The 17,871-nt window shown below is 38.2% G+C and overlaps 1 protein-coding gene across 4 annotated transcripts in view; it reads right to left on the bottom strand.

Moving 5' to 3' along the window:
* The window catches only part of FNBP1L (formin binding protein 1 like), a 100,965-nt gene extending 83,300 nt beyond the window's left edge, over nucleotides 1-17,665 (bottom strand). The window contains exon 1 of one of the 4 annotated variants that reach the window (XM_032487111.1): nucleotides 17,358-17,665. In XM_032487111.1, the coding sequence (XP_032343002.1) occupies nucleotides 17,358-17,381 (24 nt within the window). In that variant the 5' untranslated portion in view covers nucleotides 17,382-17,665. The remainder of the gene's footprint in view (nucleotides 1-17,357) is intronic. The other 3 variants (XM_032487110.1, XM_032487108.1, XM_032487109.1) reach the window with 3 other exon arrangements.
* Between the last annotated feature and the right edge of the window lie 206 nt (nucleotides 17,666-17,871).

Here is a 17,871-nt window from a genome sequence, read left to right as displayed (position 1 = left end):
GACTTAAATTAAGCTTGTATGCAAATTTTCATGAAGATTTAAAGATAAGACTTTATATACATGACAGACTTGAAGACATATACACAGCTTTTACTAGCTAAAAAACAATCAATCTACAATATGTTTCTCAACTGGGTTCAATTCTGACCCCTCCCCACCCAAGGGATATTTGACAATGTCTGGAGACATTTTTGGATGTCACAGCCGTGAGGGGAGGGAGGAGCGACTGCTACTGGTATCTAGTGGACAGAGGAAGGATGCTGCTAAATTTCTTACAATACAGAGCTCCATCTCTACCTCAACAAAGAATTATCCAAACCAAATGTCAACAGATTCAAGGTTAAGAAATCCTGGTCTACACTTCTTCTAGAAGATACACTGGAAATTCAAAGACCAGAAGCCCAGAAATTATTTTATAACTACTTAAAAGAACAGGACTGCTCTGAAGAACTGACCTGGGTGGGAAGAGGAGGTAGGAGAAGCAGAGTGTGCCTTCTATGAGCCCTCACAAATTTAAAAGACACATACATTAAGATGAAGCCAAGAGAGTTTTAAGTCAGACTTTTAAAGAATAAAAATGGGGGTGATGCGATTCTGGGTAAGACGCTAAAGAGGAGATGACAGCAGCCAAGATCTGGAATTGGAAACGAGCAGTGAATGTTCAGAACCATTATGAGGGAGACACGACCTCCATGATGATTATTTTTGGTACAAGGAAACAGAAACTGAGAATTAAACAATTTCAAAATTGTAACATATTCGGAGATACTATTTAATGCTTCTGCCTCAAGATAAAAGATACGGGGAGGATTTACAAAAGCAAGACAAGCCCAAAATGGAGTTGCTTATACTAGGCCCCGAGTCACCAAACCAAGATTTAACATAGTTTTAACTATCCCAGAAATGGAATCTTAAACCAGTCAATCAGGAATTGCCTGATCAGCAGGAGTCAGATAATCTGCCTGAAAGACTCCTGAAATCCCTACAGGACAGTAACTTTACAATAACCAATTCATTTTTTTGCCTACTATAAGCTACTAATTCCTGCTCCCTTCTACTTAGTGAAATTTCATTTTGTAGAACTCCCTGGAGCTCCTTTCTGTCTGATAGACTGAATGCTGCCTGACTCATGAACCACAGAATAAAACCAGTAAGATCTTTAAATGTTACTGTTTTTTAACAAATGAAAGAATCCTTTGGATTCCCAGGCATTCTACAATGAATTGAATAAAAGTAGTCTTAATACAGTTAATACTTTGGAGGAAGTCTGATTAGTTAGTAACTGCTGGGAAAAGCCAAAAGAGTTACCTGTTTTCATGAGAGTCTTAAAATAGTTAAGTCCATGAGTGCCCATTTCTGACATAGCATCAAGGGAGAAACGTATTCAGTACTGAGCAGTCTCATTTAGTCTATGATAATCACTCCCTTGGCAAGCATCCTCAACTCTTTTTGTCCTTCTCTCACTTTGCTATACTTTTGATAAAATCCCAACCCTGAGAACTAGACAATATCCAGCTATCTAACTCCTCTGTATGCCCAAATCCAGTCAGCTGAATGTAGCTGGAGACAAACACTCACACTGCTTGGTCTCACTTTTAAATTTTTCATCACAAACCTCATGAGAGCCTTCAGGTTACCCTTTGATCCCATTTTCCTGGTCTGTTCACTCTCCTGCTCCTCACAATGACTATTTGCCACTTTCTCTTGAAACCTCCATACCCTATACTTCCTTTTCTCATTCTCAGTTATTAACTTAGATCCCATTTTTTTTCACTGAGAAAACTGAAGCAGTCTATGGATAATTTCCTCATCTTTGCATCATTAAACTATTAGCCTGTACTCTGCCTTTTCTGTTCCACTGGTCCCTGCTCCTAACATCAGTTCCTTCATTTGTGCACTGATCCCATACCATTTCTTACTTAGGTACACTGCTTCCGAAATTATACACTCTCTTGCATTATCATTTTCCCTTTCCTCATTTATAAACATACATCCTGTAACATCATCCATGCTAAAAAAAAAAAAAAAAAAGGACAAAAACTAAGAAAGTCCCTTACTCCATGCCCTCATCTAGCTCCAGTCCTTTCTTAGCAAATTCCTCCGAAGAGTTTTATGTACTTGCTGTTTCTACTTCTCAGCTTCCCACTTACTATTTCTCACAACCAAATGCTTTAGTGTGTATTTCCTACAAATGAGGACATTCTCCTACATAAAAGAGATGTAACTATCAGAATCAGGAAATTAACACTGATACAATACTACCACCTAATTCTCAGACCCCATTCAAGTTTTGTCAACTGATCCAACTACATCTTTTACAACAATTGGATCTGGTCTAGAATGATGTTACAATTATTGTCATGTTTCTTTAGTTTCCTTCAACCTATAACAGTTCCTCTTTCTTTATCTTTCATGACTTTAACACTTTTAAAGGCTTAAGTCAGTTATTTTGTAGAATGATCATTGATTTGAGTTTGTCTAGTCTTTCCCCATGATTCAGATTATGCAACTTTCGCACAGGAAATGATGCAGTGTCCTTCTCATTTCATCCAAACAGGTGGCAAATAAATGACTTCAATTAGTCCCATTACTGGTGATGCTAACTGATCACTTGATTAAGGGGATAACTGCCAGGCCTTTCCAGTGTAACGTTACTTCTTCCCTTTGCAAGCAACCTTAAAACTATGAAGTATTTTTTCCTCATCGAACTTTCAATTTATTCATTTACTTATTTATATCGGTATGGACTCATGGGTTCCTATTTTATTCCATGGATTATCATTCATAGCCATCATTATCTATTTTGATGCTGAAACTGTCCCACAGTTGGCCAGTGGGAGCCCCTTTAAGCTGACATCTGTTTTACATGTCCTCATCATTCTTTGAACCCTTCCACACTTTCTGACACAAGATATTTCAGGCTCATCTTTTGCTTTCCCTGCCCCAGCCCTGGAAACAGTTATTTCTCCAAAGAACTCTAGTTCCTTTCAGTGGAGAAAGCCAAGATTTGGATACTGGGTGCTCTCATTGCTGTAAAGCATATCACTATATTCCAAGGCCCTCTCAATGAACAGATCTTGAGTACATACACATACATTTACTTCTTTTCTTTACCTATCTTTATAATATACTGAAAGTCTTGAGTTCACACCAGCATCTCCAATTCCAATCTACCACCACCAATACCCTTTCAATATTTGTAATTTCATTCTATGAAGTGAAACACTTGCCTACTTTTATTCTTAATATATTTACTCATGTCAATGATCCCTAGTATGTAACCAATCTCCTTTGCTACTTCTACTTCTCCCCACCTAGGTACCTTCCTGGCTATACTCGAGCCTTCACATCCTTGTTAGACTGCTGCTACCATCCCCTTCTCTGACCCTCTGAATTGGGCTGATGTCACAGTGCTCACCCATCCACATAGATTCCCCAATCTTGCTCAACATGGGCTCCACTACCCTGAGCCTGGCTGCCCTCTTGAATGGATGCCCTCATCATTCCACCTGGGTTACAATTACTGCAATGAGATATAGCTGCCACTCTCTCAGCTTTCCCACATGGTCATCCTCCTCATCCCACTCATGCTCTGACACCCCACACTGAGCACACCACCCCCTGATGTGAAGGCTAACCTCACCCCACTTAGGCTCTGCCTTAACATTACAGCTCACCCTCTAGCACACAAGCCCTCCTCAAGACTCAAGTTCCAATGCCCTGCTCCAGGCCATCACAGCTCCCAGCTCTGTGAGGAAACCAACCTTGCTCAGCCTCACCTGAGTTGCCCAGAAGGGAGAAGGGAAAGATCCTGCCATTCACCTCAGATTCTGTTTCATATTTCCCCAACTATCACTTCCCTAACTATCCCTAAATGACAGGATTCTTTTTTTTGTATTTTATTTTGTATTGAAGTGTAGTTGACTTACAATGTTAGTTTCAGGTATACAGCAAAGCAATTCAGTTATACATAAACATACATATTTTTTTTTCTTTTCAGATTCTTTTCCATTATATGTTATTATAAGAAATTGAATACACTTCCCTGTGCCATACAGTATGTCCCTGTTGTCTGTCTATTTTATATATAGTAATGTATATCTTTTAATCCTAAACTTCTTAATTCATATAGTTTGCTTATTCTGGAACCAAAGAAAATTGAATATGTTCCAGTCAGACATTTTTAAAAATAAAGTTTCTCATAATCGAATAATTAGGTAGTCTGTGTCCATACGGTACTTAAAGTTAAAGAAAGGATTAGAAAAAAAGAAACAAATGGTAGACTATTAAAAACATGTTAATGTCTTATTACACCTTCTAGTTTTCTAAGATAAAAATGTTTCAACCACAAGATGCATTAATGCAGGATATGGGTTTGGCTGGATATCTGAAATAGAAATACAGATTTTTCAAACCAGACCAAAGTATTTCTTTCCTGCCCGTCTGTCTCTATTGCACAGGAAGGTTGTGATTCTCAGTTTTACAATGAGTGATCTCTTCCTTTAAATTCACTTATATTTATATTTAGAGCATTTTTCCTTTACTCTCATATCTAAGAAGCAATAATGGCTCTGTACTGTAATAAATTTTTGTGTTAACAGTATCTAAAGGTCTAATAAGAACCAGAAGAGCTTTACAGCATCAAGTACACAGAGAAGTTTATAGAATGAATATATACAACCTGTTATTTTGTAAACAAACATCTTTTTCTATTATGTATTTAAGATAAAAAATCTTGGTTGGTAGTAACATATATAGATATAAATATAAATATAAATGGGTTTATATTTGCCTTAGTTTTTATTCCAACATATAATTCAGTAATTGTTGCTTCTAAAAATCATAGTGAAACAGCATATTGCCATTATTTATACATGTGTTTCATACTTATTTTTTCATTAATTTTTCACTTAATCTCACCTGATGGTAGGTATACTCCTAATTTACAAATGTGAAAAATAAGGATTGGGGTTTAACAGCTCGTAAATGACACTGATGAGAGATACAAAGAATTAAAAGTAAATTCTGCACTTAGAACTTATAATCTACTGAGAGCTGAATAAATGCCTTAAGTGAACATAGAATAAGTTACATACTATTTGTGCATTAGTATTCCAATGTTGGTGTTCAGTGACATGTCATATGATATTTTAATATACTAATATACTAAAAATTAAACACGAGGAAAAAATTAGAGGTATAAACATTGCAAAAGGAAAAGGCAGAGTATCACTACTTGCAGATCTGATACCTACAATACCTGGAAAACTTTTAAAAATGACTGAAAAATTGCTACAAAAAAGTAAGAGAATTCAGTAGGATAGCAACGTGTAGAATTAATATGGAGAAATGAGTCATTTTAATATATAAAACTACCAGTTAGAGCTTGATTTACCAATTATATTTCTGACCCCATAAAGTAAAGTTAACAGCAGAAAGCATTACTTTGTTTCCTTTTAATGAATGGAAAAATTCTAATACTTCACAGAACTAGAATAAACAATCCTTAAATTTATATGGAATCACAAAAGACCCAGAATTGCCAAAGCAATACTGAAGAAAAAGAACAAAGGCCAGACCCCAGGCTTCAGACCATACTACAAAGCTACAGTAATTTAAAAAGCATGGTACTGGCACAAAAATAGACATAATGGATCAATGGAACAGAATAGCCCAGAAATAAACCTACAGACTTACAGTCAATTAATCTTCAACAAAGGGGGCAAGAATACACAATGGAGAGAAGACAGTCTCTTCAACAAGTGGTGCTGGGAAAACTGGACAGCCACATGTAAATCAATGAAATTAGAACACTCCCTTCACACCATACACAATAATAAACTCAAAATGGCTTAAAGACTTAAACATAAGACTATAAACCTCCTAGAAGAAAATATAGGCAAAACATTTTCAGACATAAATCTTAGCAATGTTCTCCTAGGGCAGCCTACCCAAGCAATAGAAATAAAAGCTAAAATAAACAAATGAGATCTAATTAAACTGATAAGCTTTTACACAGCAAAGGACACCATAGATAAAATGAAAAAGACCACCTATGGAATGGGAGAAAATACTTGCAAATGATGCAACTGACAAGGGCTTAATTTCCAGAATATATAAACAGCTCATACAATTTAATAACAAATAAACAACCCAATCTAAAAATGGGCAGAAGACCTCAACAAGCAATTCTCCAGTGAAGATATACAAATGACCAACAGGCACATGAAAAAATGCTCAATATCACTAACCATCAGAGAAATGCAAATCAAAACTACAATGAGGTTATCACCTTACACCAGTCAGAATGGTCATCATTCAAAAGTCCACAAATAATAAATGCTGGAGAGGGTGTGAAGGAAAGGGAGCCCTCCTACACTGCTGGTGGGCATGTAGTTTGGTGCAGCCATTACAGGAAACAGTATGGAGATGCCTCAAAAAACTAAAAATAGACTTACCCTATGATCCAGCAATCTCACCCCTGGGTATATACCTGGAGGAAGCTCTAATTTGAAAAGATACATGCACCCCAATGTTCATAGCACTATTTACAATAGCCAAGACATGGAAACAACCTAAATGTCCACTGACAGACAACTGGATAAAGAAGTTTTAGTATATATGTACACAGTGGAATACTACTCAGCCATAAAAAAGAATAAAATAATGCTATTTGCAGCAGCATGGATGGCCCTGGAGATCATCATTCTAAGTGAAGTAAGCCAGAAAGAGAGAGAAAAATACCGTAAGATATCACTCATATATGGAATCTAAAAACAAAACAAAACAAAAAAACCAAGCACACACATACACACAAATGAATTTATTTACAAAACAGAAATAGACTCACAGAAAGAAAACAAATATATAGTTACTGGAGGGAAGGGGGCGAGAAGGGATAAATTGAGAGTTTGAGATTTGCAGATACTAACTACTATATATAAAATAGATAAGAGTTTCTTCTGTATAGCACTGGGAACTATATTCAATATACTGTAGTAAACTATAATGAAAAAATGAAAAGGAATATATGTATGTGTATGTATGACTGACACATGCTGTACACCAGAAACTAACACAACATTGTAAACTGACTATACTTCAATTAAAAACAAACAAAACCTCTCTGTACATACACTGATGGCTGGTCTCAACAAAGGCAACTCAATAAAGGTAGTGTAACATTCCTGATAAAGAATGAAGGTTCTGAACACAAATACCAGAATTTATATCCTAGTTCTACCACTCACTATGAAGTAGTTTTGGACAGGAAACTTAAACCCTGTGAGCCCCCAAAAGTAAGATACACTGCTCAAATATCCTACGTACTCAATAATCATTTGCTTATTCCTAGTAATATTACTAAAAGCAATTTAATGGGAGTAGTAAGAGAATATGATGCAGTCTAAGTAAAAGGAGTTTTCCAATGTCCTGGCTTAACGTAAGTATAGATTTTAGAGCATGTAAAGTAATGATCCTGAAATCTTGGTATTATGAGAATCATCTAGGGTGTTTTTCAAAAATACAAACGCTTGAGCCTAATTCCCAGAGATTCTGATACAGGAGGTTAGAATAGGGCTTGGGGAGTTTGTTTTGTTGTCACTGCCTTTAAATTCCCAAGGTGATTCAAATGATCATGCAGATTTGAGGACTGCTAATTAACAGCAATGTTTCTCAGCCAGGACTAAGAACCACCATCACCAACAGTCTTACAGAACTCCAGATGGCTGACCACACAACATCCCCAGAACTTAACAAAGCAGAATCTCCAAGCCAAAGTGGCCAAGTGACCAAAAGCTGCCTGAAATAAGAGTTGCTGCTGTTGTTGTTCAATTAATAAATAAATCAATAACCTCTGAACTATCAGAAGTTGAACATAGGAATGGATCAACATTTTACCTAACGTGGAAATAAGCAGGAGAGATAAGAAAGAACTAGGTTCTCAACCTAGAATAGAGTCAAAATACTGAGGAATAGAAAATAAAATAGTGGCTTTGACTAACACAACAGCTAATATTCTATCTACAATATAAATGAGTAAATAAAGACCACAGTTGCATTTATAATCATCAATTACTAAAAAAGAATGTTGCCATTATTCTTCTTTCACAGAAGTGAAGAAAAATCAAAATACCTTAGTTATGGGGATTAACTAAATTCTGTAATAAAATTCAGAATTCAAAGGTCACATATGAATTATGTAGGTTTTTCAGATATCTCCTAGACCCTGCCTCTCCTGGCCCTTCACAGCTGAAACTACTGAGACCTAACAACATAATAAAGCTTCCAACCTACACAAGGGCTGTCATCATAGTCAGAACTAAGGGAAGCAAGTCAAGTGGAGTGTCAGAGAGTTGGTAAGTTTCTTTAAGTAAAAGCTAACATTTACACGTAGATTTTAAGTTTCTCAAATTAAATGCCAAAATCAAACATCTCTTAGTTTGAAAGAGTGGCCAAAAAGTTTGAGAAGAAATATCAAATGTAAAAACAGTTATCTTCTCAGTATCACAATTAAATTTCTCTTTTACTCAATATAGTACCACGGCCTTCAATATTCATATTCAATATTTTTATTCATATTTTACTAATACATACTACCACAGAAAATTAACGTGAACATTAATATTTAAAACTTGAGTGAGGTTAACAGACATTTCTCCAAAGATACACAAATGCACAGTAAGCATAAGAAAAGATGAACATCATCTGTCACACGGTAAATGCAAATCAAAACCACAATGAGATACCACTTTATACCCACTATGATGGCTATAATCACAAAGTCAGATGACAAGTTTTGGCAAGGATGTAAAGAAATCCAGAACCTTCATAGATTGCTAGTAGGAATATAAAATGCAAAACAGTTTGAGAGTGCCTCAAACAGTTAAACACAGTTATCATATAACCCAGCAATTCCACTCTTAAGTATATGCCCAAGAGAAGCAAAAACATATTTCCCCCAGCAACCACCATGCTACTTTCTGTCTCTATGAATACAACTCTAGGTACCTCATATACATGGAATCATACAGTATTTGTCTTTTCGTGACTGGCTTATTTCACTTAGCATAACATCCTCAAGGTTTATCCACATTCTGTAGCATAAGTCAGTATTTCCTTCCTTTTTATAGCTTAATAATGTCTTATTGTATCTATACACCATTTTGCTTATCCATTTATCTCTTGATGAATACCTGGGTTCCTTCCACCTTCTGGCTACTATAAATAATACTGTAAACATAGATATACGAATATCTTTCCTTCAAGACCCTGCTTTCAATTCTTTTGGATATATACCCAGCAATGGAACTGCTAGATCATGTGGTAATACTACACAGAATTTTTGAGGAACTGCCATGCTTCTTCACAGTAGCTGCACTAGTGCCCAAGAGTTCTGATTTCTTCACATCCTCACCAACACTTGTTAGTTTCTGTTGTTTTAACAGCAGCCATCCTAATGGGAGTGAGAGGGGCCAGAGGAGATTTTTAAGAGGTTAAACTATTCTACATGATTCTTGAAATGTTGAGTATGACATTATACATTTGCTAAAGCCTACCAAACTTCACAGCACAAAGAATGAACCTTAATGTATGCAATTTTTTTTCTTTAAATCACTGACAAAAGTCAGAGGTTCCTAGGAAAGAATGCAGACTGTGATAAGAGAATCTAACTATATTACAAAAGTATGAAACCACCTCACTGGGGATGGGGGGGAACAGTGCTCATCTAAGTAACTTTGAAAATGAGGAGTCTGTAAGACTGAAGGGAAGGAACTACACATATGTCCTGTACTCAAGTTGATCAAGCTGTTCCCCACGGGGCTACAGGTGTAACCCCTGATACTGCTATACATACAGACTAGAAGGAAACAATTAAGCAAATGGATGGCAGCCAAATAGAGCTGTTAGACTAAGAATTTACAGATAAGCAAGGGGCAGGGGCTAGAAAGATACATGTAATAGTGGATTAGAGCTGGAGACATCAGGAAGAACCCATATTTAATATACAGATGGTTAACATAAAGAAATATTTATAGACATGGCTTAGTATACACATATATTTATTTTATCAGCAGAGAGGGACTACAATAAATAAAATTCCAGTAACAACGAGCATACCCAGCCCCATATATTGCTTTCTAATATTCTCCAGTAAGAGGAACCAGCCCAAACCTAAACCTACAGGCAGGGCATATCAGAGCTTAGTATGCACTAATATTGGCAGACATCTTTCCAGGGTCCTGAGATCACAAAATATTTAAGGAAAGTCTCTAACACGAAAGACAGGAACCAAAACTAAGAGACAAAAGCAACATGGAGGCTTCAGATACTATGCAAGGATAAGAAAACTAAACATAAGAAAACAAAAAACCTATCTTTAGTATACACAAAGAACTAAGATATTGCCCCAATATGCAAGGAGAAGATGCTATTTTAAAAGTACATTCAGAAAACAAAAAAAACAGCTCTTAGAAATTAGAAATATAATGACAAAAAAAAAAAAACACCTCAATGTAAGAATTTCCAGTTTCCAGTAGTGGCAGGCTAGGTTATTAGGATCAACTACTACTATTCCACTGGATAAAAACTTTAAAATATGGATAAAACATATTTCAAAACTTTTACAGGACCAAGGTAATAAGAAATTACAAAGTTACAGTGAGTAAAAATGAGAATCCAGAAAGGAAAACAAGCACACACAAGCTTTGCCCTGAGGATATTTGGCAATCCTGAAAATCAGAATTTTTGTTTTGATAACATTGCAAGAGATATGGGTACAAAAATCAAAATCCAACAAGGGAATTTCAAGCCCTGAACTTGATTTAAGGTGGTCCCAGACTAGGAGTGAACCCAGGCATATGGCAGAAGAAAATACAAATCCTACACGTACAATGGATGTATTAGGATGACTCTTACAGAGATCATATTAAATGGAAGAAGTCAGATGAAAAAGAGTACATATCGTATGGTACTATTTTTGTGAGGTTAAAAAAAAAACTTAACGAACCTAATCAATAGCAGTGCAGGTAAGAATAGTGGTTACCTTTGGGGGATATTTACTGGGGATGGCATAAGGGAGACTTTCGTATTTGCTCTTGGTGAGAGTTACATGAAGAGTGTATTCATTTTATTTTTTTAAATCTTAATGTTGTACATGTAAGAACTGTACACTTTATGAATGTTGTATTTTAATGAAGATTTATTTAAAATGAGTATGAAATAAGAAAATATTCAGATTTTTAAAAGTTAACAAATATTAATTACATTCAGCCTTGGAAATTGTAAAGGATGTTAATTTAGTTCATGGTCTAAGTCCAGAAGGTGATTCAAAAGTAATGATTTCTGTGTTTATTTAAAAGCTATATACCATAGTGATTCTAATGATTTTGATTTTTATAATTTATATTGGAAAAAATCTCAACTATTAACATTTTTCAAAAATCTCAGAATCATCCTAACTTTTACTCTCTGAAAAATCAATCTTTTGTTTTCCCAATTAAGTTTCAGACAATTTACATTTACATTATTCTTACATGGCAACCCGTTAATAGTCAATGTATACAACAGAATGTTCAGTTTTCATTTTAGAATCCAAAAAGCCATAAAGTATGCTTTAAGATACTCATTTGTACTCAAATAATCAAGGAAATAAGAATTCTAGACCTAAGTAAATTGAGAAAAACTTCATATGAAAAGGCAGAAGTAGTTGTATTTCCGATTATAAAAAGAATCCCTAAGATTAGGGATATGAGAAATAGACATGTTGGGGGAAAAAAATAAGTGACATTAGTATTCAAAACATAATTTAATGACAGAGTTATAGCAATTCCCCCCAATCAACAAGTATTTCAGTGCTTATCATATGCCTATTCCTTTTCCACAAATTAGGTATACAGCAGGGATACAACAGGAATAAAACAGATGACTCTTACATTCTAGAAACAACAAATTTAAAGTGCACCGAAAATAGTAAAAGCTAATTTTAAATATTTGCTTTTCCAACATCTAACAGATATATACTAATATTTCATGAATCTAATGATTAGTTCTCTATCAAGAACTTAAGGAAAATTTTCTAATATATGGAGTTTTTGCTTCCTACAAAATAAAACCTTTATATAATATTTCCCTATTAGTTTTTAATATCCTGCAGATATGATTATGCAGTTGCACAGAGATGGTGTTCCATAATTACAAACAATTACTATTCTCTTGTCCTATTTTGTGCCTGCAAACAGGAGCTGATACATAGGGAAAAGTAGGAAGACCAGGTTTTTAAGTTTCCAGCCAAACGTACATTTTATAGACTGGGGGAAGGAAAGGAGAGTGAGTGTTTTAAGATAAAGGCAGGAAAGGGGAGTGGAAATGAGCGTTTTAAGGAAGTAGCAATGCAGAGTTGAGATAGTGGTTAGAGGCAGCTCCCCGACTTCTACCTTATTATTGTCAGGATAGAATGGTGGCATAAACAGCTGTCTTGATTAAACATCACTCTCCTTAACTAGTAACAACATCTGTAATACAATGTTGAACATGACAATTTCTCCCAACAAAAAGGAATGTAAGATATGAATAACTGTACCATGACTATTTTCCAAAGATTAAATATAAATATAAGGTAGTACCCGATAAGAAAGATAACATCCAGAATGTGTATTCTGGAGGGAGAGGGTTGAAAGGAACTGGTGGACGGAGGACATTCTGAACAGTGATATCAATGTAGGGGAATATTCTAGAGTTAGGAAAGTAGTATCACCTCAAAATGACTCAGTTTTTTCACAGCAGGGCTTGTATTATAAGCCTTTATAAACCTTACCACACATTGTACAGTATTTGCCTGTCATACACTCAATAATTATTTTATTTTTTGAATTAAATTCCTACAGTAGTTTCATGGCCTTTGGAAAAAAAAAATACAGTTCACATTGATAGGGAGTTTTCTTTGTCAACCTCCTCTAGGTAAGTGCCTTCTGAAAAATCTGAAGTAAAACTAAGGTCAACTTACAGATACAGTCTAACCACTATAGACTACAATGGAACCAAATTCCTTTGTTCAGACAAATCTATTAATGTGGCCTAAGATTTCATAAGCTATTTTGGTTTTCTTCTTCTTCCAGTTTTATTGAGATATAATTGATATGCAGTGCTGTATGGTTTAAGGTGTACACTATAATTATGACTTACATGCACCATAAAATGATTACTACAATAAATGTTGTGAATATTTATCATCTCATATAGATACAAAACTAAAGAAACGGAAAAGAATTTTTTTCTTTAGGATGAGAAATCAGGACTTCCTCTCCTAACAACCTTCATATATTATATACAGCAGTTTTCATTATATTTATCATGTTGTATATTACATCCCTAGTACTTATTTATCTTGCAACTGTAAGTTTATACCTTTGAACTGCCTTCATCTAATTCTCCCTTCCCCACCTCCCCATTTCCACCTTTGCTAACTACAAATCTGATCTCTCTTTCTATGCTTCTGTTTTTGAAGTATAACTGACATACAACACTATGTTTATTTCTGTTACACAATATAGTGATTCAGTATTTCTATACATTTCAAAATGATTACCACGGTAAATCTAGTGACCATTTCATCAGCTATTTTGGCAGTCACACCATCAGGCTATCTGTCAGGTAAATTCACAGAAACTACCTTTAGAGGTCAATTCTTTACCAATGTGAGAAACGTTCAACCCAAGTACTAAAACTTAAGTTCATCATGTTGGCTTCACATTGTTTCAACCTTCCTGAATTGTTATCTATACCACCTAATCTATCATCACCTACCAAGGACTTCAAAACCATAAAAACTTCCTCCAGGATGCAATTATTAATCATTAATCAATACTCTAGCTAATGCAATGAACTATTAATTGGGCAAAACATGTATGATCGATCATCAATGGACACTGTATTAGTGAAAACAAAAAGATTAACCCAATCCTACACGCAAGGACTCAAAAGTCTAGTGCATATACAATATAAGTATTAAAATATAAGTGCTATATAAAGAGAACAAAGATAACGAAGCATTATATTAAAGTGTTAAGACTAGGAGCGTAAAATAAAGAATCCACTGAATCTATCATCCAATGCACATTCTTCAGTTTCTTCCAAAAAGGTATCATGAGCTTTGTCAAATGCACTTAGCTAATAATATGCCGAAAAGTAACAATAGCTTTTAAATTAGACACGCTTAAAACTAAGGGCCAAAAATCATACGCCACGAAACTAAGGCATAACAAATGTTTATAAGTCCCTTTAAATAAATTCAGATATTTGAACTTACTTTCTAATTTCCAGACTAGTCCCCTCATTTTCCTAGGGGAGCTAATTTTTTAATAATCATGATATGAATGGGATGTGCTCACATTTTTTCCATCTTTCTACACTTATTCACTGTCCACACACACACTGATTTTTTTTCCATTGAACTTTAGCTCCTCAAAAAAAATGAAAAAGCTATCTCCTAATAAGTAAAACTTAGTGACTAAACACGGGGTTCCTGTAATCCCTAATTTCCTTTTTTGTAAAGAGGTAATAATTACAAAACCTGCGCTTTGTGAAATCATTAATTCATATTCAGACTTTTTGATCCAACCATTCTTCCCATGGTAATAAAGAAATCAACACAATAAACAATGCATACTGAAAAAATGAAGATGCCGTCATCTCTTTGCATATTACCCAGAACACAGAACCCAGAACTGAGTCTCTAGCATTTATTCACTACCTTACTTAAATGCTCATTTGGAACATTTGCAATCTCTTAAAGCACAGCTGAAATTTATTACCAGTTAATTCACATCCTCTCAACAACTACACAAGTCTGACAGGCCCACTTTGCCTATCACTGTTAGTTCTGTCCCCAAGAGTCAGTATTAGATGGTTTTAATTTACTTTATTCTCAAGTTTAAATAACGTGAGACTTAAGAGAGCAATAAACTCCAATGATTCTAAGAAATAAACCTAAGTTTGAGTGCATAACTGTATTACCATTTTTTTGTAACAACATGTTCTCAGTAAGGTTTAACTCTGGGACAGTAATGTGATCCTAAACATAAAAATAATTAGAACTGGTTTCTAAATTCAAATGTTCAAGAGAATTTTCCCAACCTCAAATTCCTCAATGGCAAGAGCATAGTTTAGGTGTTGGTTCCCATCTACTGGAAGCACAATATCCATACTCAAAACGGAGAACAGTTGATGGCGGGAGAAGCCTAGTCAAATTTTTCTAAAGTCTCTTCTGGTCTCAACAATAGTCCTCTACACCAACTTACACTTATTTAAGGTTTAAGCATCCAGTTGATATTAGTTCATTCTTCATTATTTAATTCCTAATAAATGCCTTCCTCATATCCTCAAACATGAATATATTAAATGTTAAGGGAAAAATTTGTTAACTTTTCATAATTTCCAAAGGGATACAAAATAAATTTTTTGTTAGAACAAAAATTTCCATCTCTTTATAGTTTACCTTTTTAAGTTGCTGAGAAACTACTCAAACGCTGAAAGTAAATAACCAAATTACAGGAGATGGGGGTAGGGGGAGGTAATTGCTTCTGAATGTATTATATGCTTAAATTAAAATTTTTTTAAACTTTAAAAATCGCATTTTAGTCTTCACTAAAATATTTTAGTTTTTCCTTAAAACTGCTTTTCTATACTGTGATACAAAACGATTTTTTCCCTCAATCTAAATTTAGAGTTAAATCTAATATTCCTCTACTGTTTTACTACCTGTAATTTTTAAAAGTATTCTGCTTACATTTTTGCGTCCTCTGAAACGCTGATCATTTGTGTAGGTAAAAATAAAAATATTTTCTAATTATAAAAAAAGAAAATGAAAATATATCTCCTTTCATTAATGACATACTAATCAATTATAGAATGTATTAAATCAAAAAGAAAAGAGCAATAATGCCTGAGAATCTAACCAACGTAAAAAGTTAAATTATACTGTATTATCCTCTCCAATACAAGAACAATTACTGCTATCTAAGAACGAAATGGAGAGGTTCCTGAGGTATTTTCTCTGGAGTGGTGTGTTTACAGACTGGGCAAACACCTATCCAGAACTTCACAGATTCCTTGGCTGGCTAAGTAGGTATTCCATTAGATGAACTCTAAAGTCTCTTTCAGTTGTAAGGTTCCCAATCTGTGAGTGAAACGTGAAAAATAACATAAAACACTGTGCCCTTCAGTTAGCCGAATTGCCCTCATTTCCCATCCTAACCGTACGTATGGAGACAAAAAAGTTCCTTCTCTTTCTCTATAGTGAATCCACCAGATGCTGGTTAACAAAAGGCACGGAAAATACGCACAGGTGGGATAAAAGGGGAGTGGCTGCGCCAGGCGGCGCCCGGGACAGCGCCCCACGCCCGGCGCCCCGGCAACACCTGGGCAATCACTGCCAGCCACACCTGCACCCTCCGCCGCGGCGTCGCCGGCGGGCTCTCCCGCCGTTACAGGCCCCCGCACCTGGCCAGACCCTGGGCATTGTCCGGAGCCTTCGGCGCCCAAGAAAAGCAAGGAAGAAAGAAAAGCGGGAGGAGTGAGAATAAAGAACGCAAGGGGAAGTAAAGCACCCGGGAAGCCGCGCGCTCCTTCGGCAAAACTAGCTTCAGCATCGGTCACTCAATTTAATTCAGACCCCAAAAGCCAGCCCCCCAGCCCGAGGCAGCAGCGGCGGGGGGCCCAGCCGGAGTTCCCGGAGCTACCCTGGTCTGGAGCGCGGAGACAGGGAGAGGGAAATGGGCGTGTGGGCTGGGCCTGGCTGGCCGGAGGCCGGGCTCCGAACAAAGCCGCCCGGCTCCCCCTACCTGGGGCGAGGGCGGCGGGCGGCGCCTCGCGCTCCCCGCGCCGCCCTCGCCCCGGGGACCCTCCTCCGGGCTGGGGGCGCCGGCGAGGCCCCTCCCCGCCCCCGAACAGCGCCCCTTCGGGACAATGGGCCCCCTCCCCCGCCTCCGGGCGGGGAGATACAAAGGCAGAGAAGCGCGGCCCGGCACCGAGCCAGGCGCCGGGAAAGAGACGGCGGAGGGGGGAAAGGGGCCGGGAGAGGACGGCGGCGGCCGCTCCCAGGCCGTCCGGGCGCTGCCCTCGGGCCCGCCGCGGCGGCACAGGCGGGCGCGGACCGGCAGCCTCTCAGCCCCGGGCCAGGAGGGACGAGGGTTCTGCTCACAAAGGGAAGAGGGACCCCCAGCCGCCGCCGCCGCCGCCGCCGCCGCCGCCGCCAGAGGCGGGGACTGCCCGACGCGCTCCGGCCGCCGACGGCCAGCGGCGCCCGCCCAGCCCGAGCCCCGCCGGGCCGGGGTCCGCGCCCGCCCCGCTCCCCGACTCACCCACAGCTCCGTGCCCCAGCTCATGGCGTAACTTGAGGCGGCTCGAGCCGTCCGGCTGCCCCGCTGTTCGTCCGTCCGTCGGCTCCGCCGTCAGTCTGTCCGACCACTGGAGGGCTCTCGGCTCCTCTGCTCAGCCTGCGAAGGTGCCGCCACCGCCGGGCTCCCCTGTGAGTGAGAGAGACGCGCCTGGAGAAGGCGACGCCGACGCCGCGTCCCCGCCTCCCGGAGCCGGCAGGGCAGGGGCCCGGGCTGAGGGGAGGCGGGCCGCCGGGAGGGGAGGGGAGGGGGCGGCCGCGTTGCACCCTGGGATTGGGGCGGACCCGCGCGCGCCCGGCGCAGGCCCGCGGGGTCTCCTCGCTCGAGGGCCGCCCCGCCCGGCTCGTCCTTCCACTCGGCTCTCTTGCTTCTCGTCCCTCCAGGCTCGAGCTACCCCACCGCCGCCGCTGCTCGGACCTCTGTCTCCGCGAAGGAAAGGGAGAGAAGACGCCCACCTCCCTTCTCTGCCCTGAGCCCC

This window comes from Camelus ferus, chromosome 9 (assembly GCF_009834535.1).
Source record: "Camelus ferus isolate YT-003-E chromosome 9, BCGSAC_Cfer_1.0, whole genome shotgun sequence".
Classification (NCBI taxonomy): domain Eukaryota; kingdom Metazoa; phylum Chordata; class Mammalia; order Artiodactyla; family Camelidae; genus Camelus; species Camelus ferus.
This window is presented reverse-complemented; position numbering and strand designations above follow the sequence as displayed.